At 50.3% G+C, this 16715-nt stretch overlaps 1 protein-coding gene across 1 annotated transcript; it reads left to right on the plus strand.

Annotated features, from left to right (window-relative positions):
- Positions 1-7640: 7640 nt before the first annotated feature.
- SMIM35 (small integral membrane protein 35) lies at positions 7641-11178 on the plus strand (the record flags this gene model as incomplete). Its single annotated transcript, XM_081153652.1, has 4 exons — positions 7641-7695; positions 9249-9365; positions 10358-10391; positions 11079-11178. The coding sequence occupies 4 exons, from the start codon at positions 7641-7643 to the stop codon at positions 11176-11178; spliced, it is 306 nt and encodes a 101-aa protein (XP_081009778.1).
- Positions 11179-16715: the final 5537 nt, after the last annotated feature.

The raw sequence follows: 16715 nt of genomic DNA on the forward strand, positions 1-16715 counted from the left end.
TATTTTCTTCTAAGAGTTTTATGGTTTTGAGTCTAACATTTAAGTCTTTAATCCATTTTGAGTTTATTCTTGTGTGTGATGTAAGGAGGTGGTCTAGTTCCATATTTTTGTGTGTATCTGTTTAATTTTCCCAACACTATTTATTGAATAGACTGTCTTCACCCCATATTCTTGCTTCCTTTGTCAAATCTTAATTGACCATATAGGCATGGTTTTATTTCTGGATTCTCTATTCTGTCTCATTGATCTATGTCTATTTTTATGCCAGTACCATGCTGTTTCGATTACTATGGCCTTGCAGTACATTTTAATATCAGATAGCATGATTTCTCCCACTTTATTCTTCTTTCTCAAGATTGCTGTGGCTATTTGGGGGTCAGTTTTGGTTCCGTATAAATTTTTAAAATATTTGTTCTAGTTCTGTGAAATACGCATTGGTAACTTGATAGGAATTGCATTGAATCTATCAATTGCTTTGGGTCTTATGGACATTTTAATGATGTTAATTCTTCCGGTCCATGAACACAGTATATGGTTCTACTTATTTATATCTTCCATTTTTTTATTCAGTGTCTTATAATTTTCCAAATACATGTCTTTTATTCCTAGGTATTTTATTATCTTTGATGCAATTGTAAATGGGATTATTTTCTTAGTTTTCCTTTCTGATAATTCATTATTGGTGTATAAAAATGTAAACTATTTCTGGACATTTATTTTGTTTCCTGCTACTTTTCTGAATTCATTTATTAGTTCTAGTAGTTTTTTGGCGGAATCTTTAGGGTTCTCTATATACAGTATCATGTCATCTGCAAATAATGACAGTTTTACTTCTTTCTTTCCAATTTGGATGCCTTTCATTTCTTCTTCTTGTCTGATTGCTATTGGTAAGACTTCCAGTACTATGTTGAATAAAAGTGGTGAAAGTGGACACCTCTGTATTGTTCCTGATCTTAAAAGAAACACTTTTAGATTTTTCCCCATTGAGTATGACGTTAGCTCTGGATTTGTCATATATGGCCTTTATTATGTTGAGATATATTATCTCTAGCTTCACTTTGCTGGGAGTTTTTATCATAAATGGGTGCTGGGTTTTATAAAATGCTTTTTCTACATTTATTGATATAATCATATGATTTTTATCCTTCATTTTGTTTATGTGATGTGTCGTGTTATTTATTTACGGATATATTTAAAAATAATTTTTTTAGTTTTAAATTACAGTTGACATACAATATTATATTAGTTTCAGGTGTGCAGCCCAGTGATTACACATTATATAACTTACTAAGTAATTACCCTCATAAGTTTAGTACCCATATGACATCACACAGTTATTACAATATTATTGGCTATGTTCCCTGTGCTCTACTCTACATCCCTGTGACTATTCTGTAACTGCCACTTTCTGCTTCTTATTCCCTCCACCGTTTCCACCGATCCCTTCAACCCTCCTCCCATCTTGTGACCCTCAAAATGTTCTCTGTATCCATGAGTCTGTTTCTGTTCTGACAGTCTGCTTATTTTGTTTTTTAGATTCTTCATATAAGTGAAATCATACCGCATTTGTCTTCCTCTCTTTGACTTATTTCACTCAGCACACTTCCCTCTAAGTGCACCCATGTTGTTGCAGATGGCAAGATTTCTTTCCTTTTTTATGGGTGAGTCATATCCCGTTGCATATATATACTACTTCTTTATCCACTCATCTATTGATGGGCACTTTCATATCTTGTCTATTGGAAATAATGCTGCGATAAACATATGGATGTATGTTTTTTTCAATTTTGTGCTTTTTATTTCTTTGGATAAATAACCAGAAGTGAATATACAAAGAAGTGAGTCCTTCTTTGTCTCTTGTTCTATAGCCTTTGTTTTATTTTTTATTTTTTTTAAAGTGAATTCATTTTATTATTATTTTTAAATGTATCTTTATTGTTTTCAGAGAGAGGAAGGGAGAGGGGAAGAGAGAGATAGAAACATCAATGATGAGAGAGTCATTGATTGAGCCCGCAACCTGGGCATGTGCCCTGACCAGGAATCGAACCCCAATCGCCTGGATCCTAGGTCGACGCTCAACCGCTGAGCCACACCTGGCCGGGCATCCTTTGTTTTAAAGTCTGTTTTGTCTGGTGTAAGTATTGCTACCCCAGCTCTTTTGTTTGTTTGTTTCCATTTTCATGAAATATCTTTTTTCATCCTTTAACTTTCAGTGTGTGTGTCTTTCCATCCGAAGTGAGTCTCTTGTAGGCAGCATAGGTAAGGGTCTTGTTTTCTAATCCATTCAGCCGCCATATGTCTTTTGATTAGAGCATTTAATCCATTTGCATTTAAAGTAATTGTGATAGATATATATTTATTGCCATTTTGTTGTTCATATTTTTTATCTTTTTTTCTTCTTAAAGAAGACCCTTTAACATTTCTCGTGATACTGGTTTGGTGGTGGTGAACTCAGTTAGCTTTTACTTGTCTGGGAAACTCTTTACATGTCCTTTGATTCTAAGTGATAGCTCTTCTGAGTAGAGTAATCTTGGCTGTAGGTCTTTGCTTTTCATCACTTTGAATATTTCTTGCCAATTCCTTCTATCCTGCAAAGTTTCTGTTGAGTAATCAGCAGACAGTCTTATGAAAACTCTCCTGCTCTTAAGATTCTCTCTTTGTCTTTAACTTTTGGCATTTTAATTATGTTGTGTCTTGGTGTGGGCTTCTTTGGGTTCCTCTTGTTTGGGACCCTGTGCTTTCTGGATTTGTATGTCTATTTCCTTCACCAGGTTAGGGACATTTTCTGTCATTATTATTATTATTTTTTTACACAGGGTTTCAATTACTTGCTCTCTCTTTTCTCCTCTGGCACCCCCACGATGTGAATGTTTGTCTGTTTGAAGCTGTCCCAGAGGCTCCTTACATTATCCTCATGTTTTCTGGATTCTTTTTCTTTTTGCTCTTCTGGTTGGGTGTTTTCTGATTCCTTATCTTCCAAAGCTGATCTGATCCTCTGCTTCTTCCACTGCACGGTTGATTCCCTGTAATGTAGTTTTCATTTCAGTTAATGTATTCTTCATTTCTTACTGGGTCTTTATGTTTTTTATCTCTGTTTTTATGTTTCCTCTTTGCTGAAATTCTCACCAAGTTCACCTACTCTTTCCCTAAGTTCACTGAGCATTTTTAAAAGCAGTGCTTTGAACTCTGCATCTGGCCAACAGCTGTTTCCATTTTGTTTAGCTCTTTTTCTGGAGTTTTGTTCTGTTTTTCCATTTGGGACATGTTTCTTTGTCTCCTCATTTTGGCTGCCTCCCTGTGTTTGTTTCTATGTGTTAGGTAGAGCTGCTATGTCTCCTGGGCTTGGTAGAGTGGCCTAACGTGGTAGGTGTTTTATAAGGTCCAGTGGCACAGTCTCTCCTGTCACCCAAGCTGGGCACTCCAAGTGCCCCCCCATGTGGACTGTGTACACCCTCCTGTTGTAGTTGAGCTTTGATTGCTGTTGGCACATTAATGGGAGAGATATACTCCTAGGCTGATACTTTGAGGACTGACTGTGACCATTTTGAAGGATCAGCTGTGCAGGAGCTGACCCCACAGAGCAGGACTTACTTCAGCAGGGCTCTGGTGCCCACTGAGTCCACCCCTTGAGTGTGTTGCTTGTGGAGGTGGTTGGGTAGTGCTTCAATGTGGTCTGAATCTGTCCACTGGATTCACTGACCCTGGGATTCCTAGGGAGGTGCTGGCCAAGGTCGGCTACCACATGTGCCATGCTCTGGGCCACTGGGCATGAGCTGTAAAGTGATATGCAGATGGGTACTACTTGTGTTGGGCTCAGAAGAGAGGCCAAGCTGTGAACCAAGGCTGGCTTCAGCTATTACTAGGCCTGGGTCCATATAGTGAGAGGTATGGGACACACCAAGGCCAGATGCTGCTTGTTTGAGAGATTTTAGGAAAGTACGAAGCATGAGCCAAGATAGCTTGTATGGAAGAGCCGCTAGAAATGGCCTGGATCAGCCTGCAAGTTGGTGGGGGAGGGTCTCAGGGAATCACCAGGGTGGGGCAAACAGTGTGAGCCAGATTCATGGAGACTCAGATATGGCCTCTGCCAGCACTCTGTCTGCGAGAAAGCTGCCCCTCCAGCTCCTGCCCTGATGCCAGACACTTCTGTTCCTCCCCCTATGTCCCTGGTGCCTTTTGAGCTGCTGTCCCAGTGCTGGAGCTCAGAGAGAGTGAATCTGACAAGTCTGTGTTCAGGCCCTGTAAGAGGAACGCCTGGGAATCCAGCAGCCTCTGTCTCCTTCAGCCTCAGTCCCTGCTGGTTTTTACAGCCAGAAGTTATGAGGACTTCTCTTCCCAGCACTGGAACCCTGAGATGGGGGGCCTGGTTTGGGGCTGGGGCCCCTTGCTCCTCAGGGGGACCTCCACAGCTGGGATATTCCTCCCGATTTTTATCTGCCACTCTTGGGTGTGGGACCTGTGCCAGAGCCCGCTGGCAGAGTCGAATGGTCCTGAGGAAGGGGTGAGGATGAAGAAAAGACAGACACAAAAAAGATGGGATCGGGAGGGCTGCAGCTCGTGACTGCTGCCAGCTGCCAGCCCCGAGTTTATTTTTCCAGCTCAATATATACAGGCACTGTTGATTTTGCTGAATAGCACCCCTCCCCACATTCCTACAAGGCCGTTTGAATGCTCTTTCAGAGTAAACACTCTGCCACCTGCATGAGCTCAGACCTTGGTAACTATCTTTATCTCGGCTTCTAATAGGAACTTTTGGGGAGGGTTGAGTCCTTGGCTCCAGAGCCTCAGGCTACGTGGACCATGTCCAGACACGTAGCGGGCTCTCAATATCAAGGGTCATTGTGGGGAGGGTCGAGTCCCTGACTCCAGACCCTCAGGTAGCATGGACCATGTCCAGACACTTCACCAGCTCCCAACAGACCCGCCATTTTGTGTCTCCACCCCTCCTACCAGCCTTGATGTGCCTTCTTCTTCATATCCTTAGTTGTAGGACTTCTGTTCACCTAAGTTTCAGGCAGTTCTCATCCATGGTTGTTCTCAGGTTTAGCTGTAATTCTGATGTGGTTGTGGGAGGAGGCAAGCACTGCGCTTACCTACACTGCCACATTGACTGGAATCTCCCTCCTTCTATTTCTTAAGTAGTGTTTTGTTTTAGGCTGGGATCTTTGTCCCTTTCTTAAAAAAAATATTTTTTCATTGATTTGAGAGAGAGAGGAAGGGAGAGGGAGAGACAGACACATTGATGAGAGAGGAACATCACTTGTCTGCCTCCTGCACGCCCCCCACAGAGACCGAGCCCAAACCCCTGGAAGTGGCAGCCTTTTAGAGCACGGGACAATGCCCAGCCAACCGAGCCACGCCGCCAGGCTCTTGTCCCTGTTTTCCATTGGTTCTGTTTACTCACTTACGCTGTGCTCTGTGTGGTTGCTGCGCCACTCATTGGGGCAGCTAAGCCCAGACACTCTGTTTTTCTGACACATTGACTGTTTGACTCTATTCTCTTGCATCTTGACTTTATTTTCAAAAAGGGAAACTACTATTTTCACCTGAACTACCTCTCTACAAATTTTTTCTCCTTCTCTCAGTTCTCTCTTTTCCTTCTCGGTCCCCACTCTCCTGACTCACCTCTTGACCCCACTTTGTTCTCAGACTCTTCTTTCCTGTGTCACCTTCTCCTCTTTCTTCTGTACCATTCTATGTAAAATTTATGCCAATTTTCTACTTTACAAACTAAAAATATGGGTCTCTTAGGTTAATTTTTTTTATGAGGACAAGTAAGCTTATTTGTGAAATGGAATGTTTAATGGAATGAAGATGGTACTTTGGCCAGACTCAAGAACACTGAAATCTTCCCTTAGACTACACAACATCCCCGGGGAATTTATACATAAAGCCACAACAGACAAATGCTACCGAAAGATAAGTAACATTATTTCATAGGTCTGTGTCTCAAGTCCCCTCGGACCTGTCTTGTAATGTTGGCTACTGCAGTGACCAGGGTTGAAGACTCTCGGCATTTTTTTTCTCCTCTTAGCCCAAGTCTACATCCTGAATCGCATCACACTCTGGCCTGCAAGGGCGGGGAACTGCCCTAATGAGAGTGCGTGAGCATGGGTGAGGAGGGGACGATGGCTGGACGGGGTCCTTCCTGCTCTAGACACCTGCAAGTTGGAAGCAGACCAGAGGACCACGGCTATGGCCTCTTAACACACACTGACTCTGCCTGTTAGCAAAGCTGGGCCGATCCGCATGACTCAGGGGAGGTAGGAAAGCAAGGAGGGAAAGGCGGCCTTTCTGCGTCTCTCCCCCAGAGCCCCACGGTTCCTCATGGGATCAGGACTAATAAAAGGCCACAGTCGAGGCTGAGATAAATGACTCCTCCCAGGTCAAGTAACAGCTACGAGCGGCACAAAACAACTTCCGTTCTGAAGAGCCTCATTTCACACGGTGTCTTAGTGATCTGAAGCTGCATTTGGGTGGTGTGGATGCGTGCCTCCCTGGATGGCGCCTCCCCTCGCCACCCACCCGAGGCCCGATTCCCAGCTGGTGCTTCCTTGCTGTGCTTCCTACTCCCTCCCAAAGAGACTTTTTTTTGACGAAACCCTTCGAAAGCCCAGCTTCCACCAACGGCAAGGCTGGGTCACCTGCCCCCCACTGCTGGGCCACTGCCCCAAGCTCTGGAGGACATGAGCCTTGGCTCACCCTCACACTCTGTCTTACCCACTCGCATCACCTCCCTCTGACTCTGGCCTCTAAGTTTTTTGTACTACTTTCCTCCAATGATCATCTCTTGCTTGGATTTTTGCAGTAGCCTCCTGAGCGGTCTCCCTGCTTCATCCTCGTCTCCTGCCGAGTCCGTTCTCACCCCAGTGGCCAGGCAGAGCATTCTCTTAAGACATCGGCTCATGTTACTCCTCTGTTCAAGTTCCTCTCCTGACTCTGCGCCTTGCTCAGAGGAAAAACGAAACTCCCCTCATTGCCTTCAAGCACCACATTTGCTGGCACCTGCCCCCCTCGCTGGCACCTGCCCCCTCGCTGGCACCTGCCCCCCTCGCTGGCACCTGCCCCCTCGCTGGCACCTGCCCCCTCGCTGGCTGCTGGCCTCACCCTGCCCTTCTCAGCACTCAGGGCTCTGGGTGCTTTCGGAACCTTTGGCACGCTCCTGCCTCAGCTGTACCTGCTGCTCCCCGCCTGGAACATCTTGCTGTAGCTGTCCCCGTGGTGTGCTCTTTCTCTCCCCTCCTTCAGGGCCTTTCCCTCCTCGGTCACACTCTTCACGAGGCCTCCCCTGACTGCTTTATTTAAAACTGTACCCTCATCCCCACCAGGCTTCCTGTCTCTCTCTCTCTGCTTTATTTCTTTCTCCCTAGCATGTGTCACCTTCCAATATACTATTTAATTTATTTTGCTTTTGTCTGTCTCCCTCCACTGGAATATATCTCCACGGGGAAGGGGTTTTTGTAGTTTATTTGTTGCCGTAATACAAGTGTCTAGAACCATGTTGAGCACAGAGAAGATACCATTAGTGACTTTGGGGATCCCTGCTCCCCCACTCTTCTTGGGGACTTAAGGAGTGGGGGAGTGGTGCCTGATCCCTGATGCCATCTTCTCACACTGGTGCCCATGGTGCAGCCCCGGCGATGGCCATCACCTGGGCGGCCGTGTGCCTGGACCCCAGCTGTGTGACCCCTCCAGGTCTGGAGGGCCTCTCTGTTACTTCCCTGCTTCTTTGGGGACACAAAAACCATTCGGTTGCTCTCGTGCGTGACGGGGCACAGCCACTCTTCAGAGCTGTCTGAGGCTGTCTCCACGGGGCTCCACGCAGCTTTTCCTGCCGGCTCTTGTCTTTCTGGGCTCAGGCCAGCTCTCGGACCCCACAGCTCTCTCTGGGAATCCTGCTGCTTCCCGGGGATCGGCTTTGGATTGGGGGATGAGGGCTTTCTCTCTGCGACCCATTGGCATCTTTTCCATGTTCTCCAAGAGCTGTTTCTTCCTCGATCTTTCTCCCTCCCCTCCCCAGGCTGGGGCTGTTTCCCAGGGCGGCCAGGAGGGGGGCTTGCTTTGCTTACTTGTCTGTGCCGAGAACCTTCCCCCTTTCTCCAGGGTCGGGCTTTTGAAATCTAAACCAAGGAGAGACCTCTTCCCGCTGCATTTTGATGTCACCTTTTCTTTGCTGTGTAGACTAATCTGGCTCGTTAATGGGAAGCGGGGGAGGGGCGAGGGAGAGAGAAAGGCTTTGCAGGGGGTTGTAAAATATTTTAAAACTGCAGCTGCACCATCTGATAATATATTAACAGCAGCGATGTCATTAACGCCTATCAAGCGTTCAGTGGTGCCAGTCCCCTCCTAGGAGCTCCGTGTATGGCGTCTCCACCGCCCGCCATGCCGACTCTGTTTATTTATTGCTGTGCTTATTTTCCGTGAGAGCTCATTGAAGTCTGGCGAGGGAAAGGGACTTGCTCGGGTCCCACATTTTGCAAATGGTGGACCTGAGTTCGGATGCAAGCCTTCTGCGCCTCCTGGGCTCTCGGCAAGCCCGGGAGCCCCCCAGGACCATGGCCTGCTGGAGCGGGCTGGCACTCTCGCCCTCCCCTGCCTGAGGGGGTGCTTGGTCTCCATGGCACACCCATGCCAGCCTTTCCTTTAAAACTGGCTTCCCGCCCTGCTGCTGCTTCAAGCCCACTGCATTTCGCCGAACACCCTCCCGCCCGTCCTCCTCTCTGTCTCTTTGGTTTGGCTTTACAAATAAAATACAAATTTAGCTAGAAGCTCTTACCACAAAAAGGGAAGAAGGTGAGTGTGAGCAGCAAGCAGAGCCGCTGGGCTCTGTGGCTCTGTGGGGAGGGCACCCAGGATGCCCAGGTTGCTGCCCTCGGGCCTCCAGGCTGCCCTTCCTGACCAGCGGGCTGGGTGCTGAGGGGAGACCTCCTGGACCCTCCCCCAGCAGCGCCTTTTCCAGCGAGTGGAAGGCCTGCGGCTTTGGGAAGGCCCCTCAGCTCCCAGCTATTTCTACTGTCTGAGGACGAGAGCTTTGGATAAACAAGCTAACTCTAAAAAATCAGGTACCTGGCATTCACATCTTAGAATGGCTTAGCCAAATTAGCGAGCTCAGGTCACGATTCGTAGGAGAGAGTCATTTGCTGGCAGTATGGAGAGAGGATCTGACAGTGGAAATGGCATGGGCCAGTTGGTGCAGGGCCGTGAGACTGCTCGGGCAGCCGGGTGAAGGGTGCCGTGTCTCTTTGCAGGGGAGGACTCCATCGGCACCCTGGGCCTGATCCTCGGTGTGGGGCTCTCGCTGCTGCTTGTGTCCATCCTGGGCTACAGCCTAGCCAAGTGGTACCAGCATGGGTACTGCTGGGAGGGTGAGTGAGCACTGGACTGGGCAGCTCCCCTCTACCACCCTCCTCTCCTGCAGCAGCTGGGACTGGGTGGGGCTGCAGACTTTTCAGCATGGAGTCATGCAAACCTGTTTCCTGTGGTGGTTGCCGTGGTTGAAGACTTGAGTGGGTGGCTGCTCACTTGAGGTGGTGGGGGTGGGGTGCTGGGGCCTTTATCAAGGGAGTGGGGGCTCCTCTCACCCCAGCAAGCAGCCAGTTTCCCCTGTCTCTCAGAGCCCACAGCAGTCCATCCCCGAGGCCTGCGTGGGCCTGAGGCCATAGGCAACAGGCTAGACAGGCCAAGTTCCAGGTGCCCCCATGTGGCTCCTTGCACACCTCTTCCCCTGCTCGTGGGCCTCCTAGGCTTGCTTCAGCTTCAGCTTCCCTGGGAGTCTCAGAGAATTTGGTGTGGTCTCCCAGCTCGGACACACACCTGCACTTCCCAGGGACCAGGAGGGCTGGAGGGCATGCTGGATGCCGAGCGGCAGTGAACACTTCCCAGATTGGCAGTTAACTTCAACAGCTTCCATGAATGTTTGTTGAACACCTACTATGTGCCAATGCACATTTTCCTAATATGATCTTCTTTAAAATTCCATGCAAGGGTGAAATTCTTAGTCTCCATTTGAGGCTAAAGTCAGCGTTGGAAAGTGGTGGGGTCTGGACTCAGCAAAGGTCTGTTTCTTTAGGCTCCAAGCTAGGGCTGCTTCCTTCCCAGGGTAATCAGTACCCTTAGTAGAGGGATTCCCAGTGGCAGGGTCTGCCCCCCAAAAGTTGGTGATTTAGTCTGGAAGATGGGGGAGGGGGCAGGAAGCAGAAACTGCAGGAACTTGGGATCCTCCGGCAGCATCCCAAGGCCCAGACCAGCCACTCCGCTCCTCCCAGACAGGGGTGAGGGAGCACCAGATGCTCCTAGAGGGCTGAAGGGCAGCTTTCCCTGGGCATACTAACACTCTCTTTTTGGATTGTCTTCCTAGGGCCTAATTTTGTCTTCAACTTGTACCAAATCCGGTGAGTAGATTCAGGGCAGATCTGGGTGAGGTGGGAGTGGGAGGTTAGTATGCTTGAGAAAGAATCAAATGTGGAGCCAAAACTTGCTGCTTCCTTTCCCTGTCTCCTCCCTACCCCCAGACAAACAAGAGAACAGGAAGGCGCCAGGGCCCATTGAGAAAGGTCCGTGAATAAAAGCTTGAGCATGGACAAGATCACAAGATCGAGTAAGACCCTGATGACAGTGATCCTCTTAACATTCACCCCCAGGCAGGGGCCATTCATTCACTCATTCACTCACTCATTCATCTACTCATCACTTATTCAGGAAGGATCTATTGTGGCAGGTAGTGTGGTATTAGTTTCTATGGGTACTAAGATAATTAAGCACAGTCTCTATCTTCAGGCATTTCACTGTCTAGGCCTGATTGCAAATAATATAATCTCAGGCATAATATGGTGTTGAAAGAGAGGAGCGAATGAAGACAATCGGGATTCAGGGAGCAGGAGTCAGGAAATCCTCCTGGGGTAGGTCACCTGGACATCTCTGCCACAGGGCCGCTGCTCCTCCTCTTATTCTGAGAGATGGGGTAGCTCCTATTCTGGAAGTGAGTCCGTGAGTCACTGCCAGGAAGTTCTTCCCATGTTCTGGTCCAGAGACAAGCTGGGTTCTCAACCCCGATAGCATAATTGGGTCTTCTTTCTCAGGAACTTGAGGGAGCTGGAGATGGGTCCGCCCTTTACCATCAGTGGCCACATCAGCTGTCCACATGGTGGCTACATGAAGTTCTCCAATAGGCTAGTCTGATGGGGGAAGCATCAGCCTTCTGGAGCCCACGGGAGGTGAGTGGAAGGTTGGTGAGCTCCTGGGTGAGTCTGATATCCCAGTAAGGCTCCCAGACAGCCCAGGCACCCAAGCCTAGCACCGAGGACTGCTTAGAACCCAAAGAGATCGTTTCATTCATGCTCGCCTTCTGGGGCGTGGGTGCTGCAGGAGATGATCTCAGACACGGCTCGGGGTCATGCCGCCCCCACCTCCTGCCAGCACTGGCTGTTTCTTTTGCACTCATCCACCTAATTCATGTCCTGCCTTTCTTTCCTGGGGAGGTTCTACTTTTTTTTTAGTATGTTTTTATTGATTCCAGAGAGAGGAAGGGAGAGGGAGAAAGAGATAGAAATATAAATGAGAGAGAAACATTGACCGGCTGCCTCCTGCACGCGTCCCCTGCTGGGGATCGAGCCCCAACCTGGGCGTGTGCCCTGACGGGGAATCAAGCCAGTGACCTCCTGGTGCCTGGGACGATGCTCAGCCAACTGAGCCAGACTGTTTCTAATCAGATGGAAGCTTCTAGAATAGAGCTTTAAGTCTCAACCTTTTGTTCTAAGATTAGGGTTCCAGATGGCGACCCGCTCCAAGGAGCATCATTCTAGAACTTCATTTCTGAACTTTCTAAGCTCAGGGGCCACGGGCCAGCTTTACGGCCAGCTGATCCTTTGGTGGCACCTTCCCTCGCCGTGCCTTCAAGCCCATCCCTTCTCCACATCCCAGTTGCTCCTTCCCAGTCCAAACACCTTCTCTCTCTCCAGCAGTCCCTCAAGAACCCTCAGTTTCGCTCTCATCTTCTCCCCAAAGAACACCACACTCACCTTCTGCAGGTGCCCCTCCCTCTGTCACTGTCTCTTGCTCAGGAGAAACTGAGCCAAATATGATGGTACAGACAGAGGAATCCTTGCCAAGCTTCTCTTTGTCATTCCCTTTTCTTCTCTGCAGAGGGAGGCTCCTGGCTCAGCACCTGCCCCTCCCGGGCTCCCCTGGACTGCCTTCATCTCCCTTGGTCTTCAAGGCCTGGCCTGGCCCCTTATTGTGGACAACGACGTCGTCTCTGGGCACACCACCCACCTGTGGGATGAGAGATCCAGCAGAGTCTGGGGACAGTCTGACAGAGTAGCAGAGGCTTTCTTACAGAAGTAAAAGAGGCAGCCACTCCCTACGGAGGAAGGACTGGTTCCCGGGAGGCCTGGGAGCCTGTGGGAAGAGCTCTAAGTGTCCTGGAAAGCAAAGCCCTCTGAGCTCAGCCCAGTGTGGGCAGGGCCTGGAGACTCCAGAGGGGAGCTCTACCTGGGTGTCCCTGATCACTTCCCTTTGCAGGGCTGACACCAGGGGCTGGAAAACCAGTCCTACTTTCAATAGGCAAAGTCATATGGGAGTGGAGGTGATTCCAGACATTGTCCACCACCTGGCTCTGTTGTCCCTGCTGTTGACCAGCCTCAGTGCCTCCCCCCAAATCTTGAGGGTCATGCTGAGAACAATCCCAAACATGTTCCTGTTTTTAGACTCCTGCAAGGGTGGGCATGGGGGTGGGGAGAGCTCTGTCTCCTGTGTCTGCATTTCCTGTGCACGGCCTGCCCTGAGATGGGGAAGTTAGACCAGAAATGGTGGAAGCGGGGAGAGGAACCCAGGCTAGACATAAAATCCAGATGATGCACAAGGGAAATCAAGGACCAAGTGCAGCTTGGTGGGCAACAGAGCACTTGCCCTGTGAGTCAACTTCTTGTGGGCCTTGTCAGTCCACTGGGCTGACATCTTAGCTGGTTCCTTCTTATGCAGAGTTGTTCAATCCAGGGAAACTGAGTTCCTGGGCAGCTGTGAGCAGAGCAAGGCCACCTGTGGTTAGAACTTCTAGCCACTGGCCTCCTGCCCATGTCCCAAGAAAAGGCCAGTAAGATGCAGGAGCCTAGGACAGGGCTGGGCGAGGAGGGGAGAAGTCATTATATTTGTCTTCCTGTTCTCTCTTTCCTGAGGCCTGGTTTCTTTCTTGCTTTGGTTTCTAGAAGATTGTATAGCAAGGAAGAAAGGAGAAGTGACTTAGCTGCTACCCCCTTGCTTCCGGCCAGGGTCTGGGGGCCATTCTCCTCTCGTCGCCAGGCCCCGACTCAACCCAATCTCTGGGTTTGGAGGCTTCAACTGGGCCCCAGCTCTTCTATCCCTGAGTAGGTGGGGGTGGAGCAGAGCCCCATTGGCTTTGGATCCCTCCCTTCCTTGAAGGCCCAGTGGGAGAGGAGAGGAGAGATAGCTGGCTTTGGCATCCTTCCTGGGATTTCAGCTGAGGGCTGGGTCCCATTCCTTAACCACGGAGTGTCCAGCTTCAGTGAACGCTCACTATGCCCCGCTCAGCAGGACCCAGAGCCTGGACCCATGTAGGGCTGCTCCAGGCTCCTGGGAGTGCCCAGGACTCAGCCTTGGGGAAATGTGAACGTGGACTGAGGGCTCAGGGCCCCTGTGGTCCTGCCCCAGGGTTGGTGACTTGAGGTAAAGGGACAGGGACAGCTGCTGAGGGCCGGGAAGATGGAGGGTATTTCCCGCCCTTGGGAGCGGAACTGAGACTGGGCTGCTTCCTCTTTTAGGGTCCCCTGACGTGTTCCCTGTCCCCCCGCCCCCACCTCATTCTCCTGACTTCCACAGTCCTGCTGGCTTTCTTCACCCTTCAGCCCCAGGCCCCACTCTAGGATTTTACAGGCTTCTGTTGAGGCCCATTCCAGCTCATTCAGGGATGATCAGGGAGCTGATGCCCGGAAATCGGGCTACAGGTGTGGTTGGGCTGGGCACCATCTCGGCAGTCGGACCCATGGCCATGCCAGGGCCTCTGCAGAACCTCCTGCTCTGTTCATGCCACTGGCCCCAGGAGCCAAGCAGTAGTCGTGAGAGCCGGCAGTGCTGTGGGCTGGCCAGTTCCAGTCCCTCTGCCACCCTGTTCCTCTTCGGTGCCTTTGCTAGGCCTGCTCTCTTGCCTGGAATGCCTGCCATCCCCCATCCCCCCAACACATTGAGCCCCCACGGTTGGCTTGAGTCCCACCTTCCCCATGGCTCTCCAAGGACTCCAGGCTGGATTCTGCTCATTTTGATCCTAACTGTAGTCGCCGTGTTTCCTCCACTTGCACTGCACCCCAGCCAGGCCGAGCCCTCGGCAGGCAGGGTCTGTCCCAGAGGCTTTAGTAATTGCTCGAAGTGGAGCACATAAGAGGTGCTCAATAAATGCCTGCTGAGTAGAGAACAAACCCCAGTGTGGTCACAGAGGCTGCCTTCCCAGAGAACGATGCCCAGGTGGTCTGAGGAAAAGCAGAAACCACTGCATAGGGCACCTCTATAGACACAGCACATTTTCATGCATGTCACCACATCTGGAGTCTGTGGCAACCTTGTGACATGGGGATTATTCTCGGCCCCATTTTACATATGGGGAGACTGAGGGTCAGAGAGATGGCACGCTGTGTGTCAGGCTGCACAGCCAGCCGCTGACTGCACTGGGCCTGGGCAGAGTCAAAGCCTCGCAGGTGCAGCCTGACCTCAGGGCTCTGTGGGGTGAGGATTGGATACCGTAGAACAGTGTCTGGACTTGACTGGCTCTGCCATGCTGTGTGGCCCTGGACTAGTCACCGCACTGCCCTGGGCATATATTTCAGCATCTAGAAATTAAAGGATTGGGCTACCCCAAGGGAGCCTCTCGCTTACCTGAAGGAGGAAAAAAGTTTTATCTAGTTTTTAAAAAATCTCTGTATTCTCAGTGTTTAGCATAGGACCTGGCATATAGTAGGCGTTCAATAAACAGAAGATGCCAGTACAAAGGGTAGTTAAAACTTTGTAACTTAGGAGGTAGCAGTTGAAAGGTGCCTGCTACATTTCCTTCAGACCCCAATGGTCTAGGATCCTGCAATTACTCAGCCTTTCTTTGGCCTTGCAGTTATCCGGCCAGCATCCAAGACTGGACCATTGCCAACCAAACCCTTCTTTACCGTGAAGGCAAACACTGAAGCTTGCTGAGCACATGTTAGTGCTGGGCAGGGCCTCATCCACACGGCCTTGCAGGTGAGGGAACAGGATCACAGGTGAGGGCACAGGCTTGGGGCTCTGTGACATGACCTGCTTGAGGCCAGGCGAGAAGGCAAGTTCTTTCTAATCCCTGCTGCTCAGTTATCCAGCCTCTGTCCATGTTGGTGGCTTCCCTGAGCTCCTGGGCCCGGGCACCCAGGTGTAGCAACAGAGGCTTCTCACAAGTGCAGGCTCCCCAGGCCCTGCCCTCAGCTCTGAGCTGCTCACTGACCCAACCCTCATCCTTCCTTTCATTTCTAATACCCACTTTGTCTCCAAATCATCAAATCCTGTCCATTCCTCACACTGGCCCCACGTCCACTTCTCCAGGACACCTTCTTTCAGACTTGCTGCCTTTTAATTACAAATGCTCTCCGGCGCCCCTATAATTAATGGTGGTCCATGTATTCATTCATTCATGCAACTCCCACCATACGCCAGGAACTGTGCCAGGCGCCAAGGGGGACTCAGTCCCTCCTGAGATGAGCCTTGCTCTCTCCTGCTTGATGGCTACTCCTTGCAGGTGAGCGTCAGCAGCAAACCTTTTCTGAGATATCTGTGGTGCCTTGTACAGCTCTGGCCACAGCCAGGGACTTTTCAGGAAATGATGTTGAAGGATTCCTCAGTCTCTTCAAGGAAGCTTGGGCTCTGCTTTGTCCCTGGTCCGATCCTGGGTGCTCTGGAAACCACAGCAATTGATTTTCTTTTTTCATCCTGAACCGTGTTCATGCCGGTGCTCACGTGAGGCACAGCTCTGGAGACGGAGCTCACACACTGACTTTCTGTTTAAGAGTTAATCTAAGGGATGGTCAGAACATAAAGAGGCTGGGCAGGTGAGGTCCCCTTTTAGCCCTGATGTCCTCGCTCATGCCCGTGGCCCGGGAGGGCCCAGCCCCTATGATGGCCCTCTCTGCCCCAAGGGTCTGAGAACCAAAGGGGGGAGCTGATGGGAGTATTGTTACCATGGTTTTAAAACTACTTAGTGATAAAAACAGTGATAGTTAAGATCTGGTACAAAACAGGAAGCCAGTGGCCTGGTGAATTCTCATACTTAGGGACCAGAAGTGAAAACTTTCTGCCCAGAGTAGCAGCAGGCCAACAAAACAACAGGTGGGGCGAGGCCCAGGCTGTGCAGGCTCTGGGTCCCGGATTCTTACCTGCAGAGCCATGGGGTCCCCTCCCTTCCCTACAGCCCAGTGAAGCTTCTCATATACAAGCAGGGAGCTGTTGGGAGAGACGTGTCGAAAATGTCAGCGGCCTCCCCTTCCATTTCAGCCCCAGGGGTTGGTGGGCCAGGTGCCTCGCTGTATGTCTGCTGTGAGAGTGGGGACGCTGAGGGCCCTCCAGCGACCAGGCCATTTCAGAGCATGGGTGATTTCAGTTCCACATGCCAGGGGGCAGGGGTGGGGACAGGCAGGCAGAGCCACCTGTGTGTGCTGCCCAGGTGAGCTGAGGAGAGGGACCTCTCTTGGTGCTGG

This window comes from Miniopterus schreibersii, assembly GCF_964146895.1.
Source record: "Miniopterus schreibersii genome assembly, chromosome: 12".
In the NCBI taxonomy this organism is placed as follows: Eukaryota; Metazoa; Chordata; class Mammalia; order Chiroptera; family Miniopteridae; genus Miniopterus; species Miniopterus schreibersii.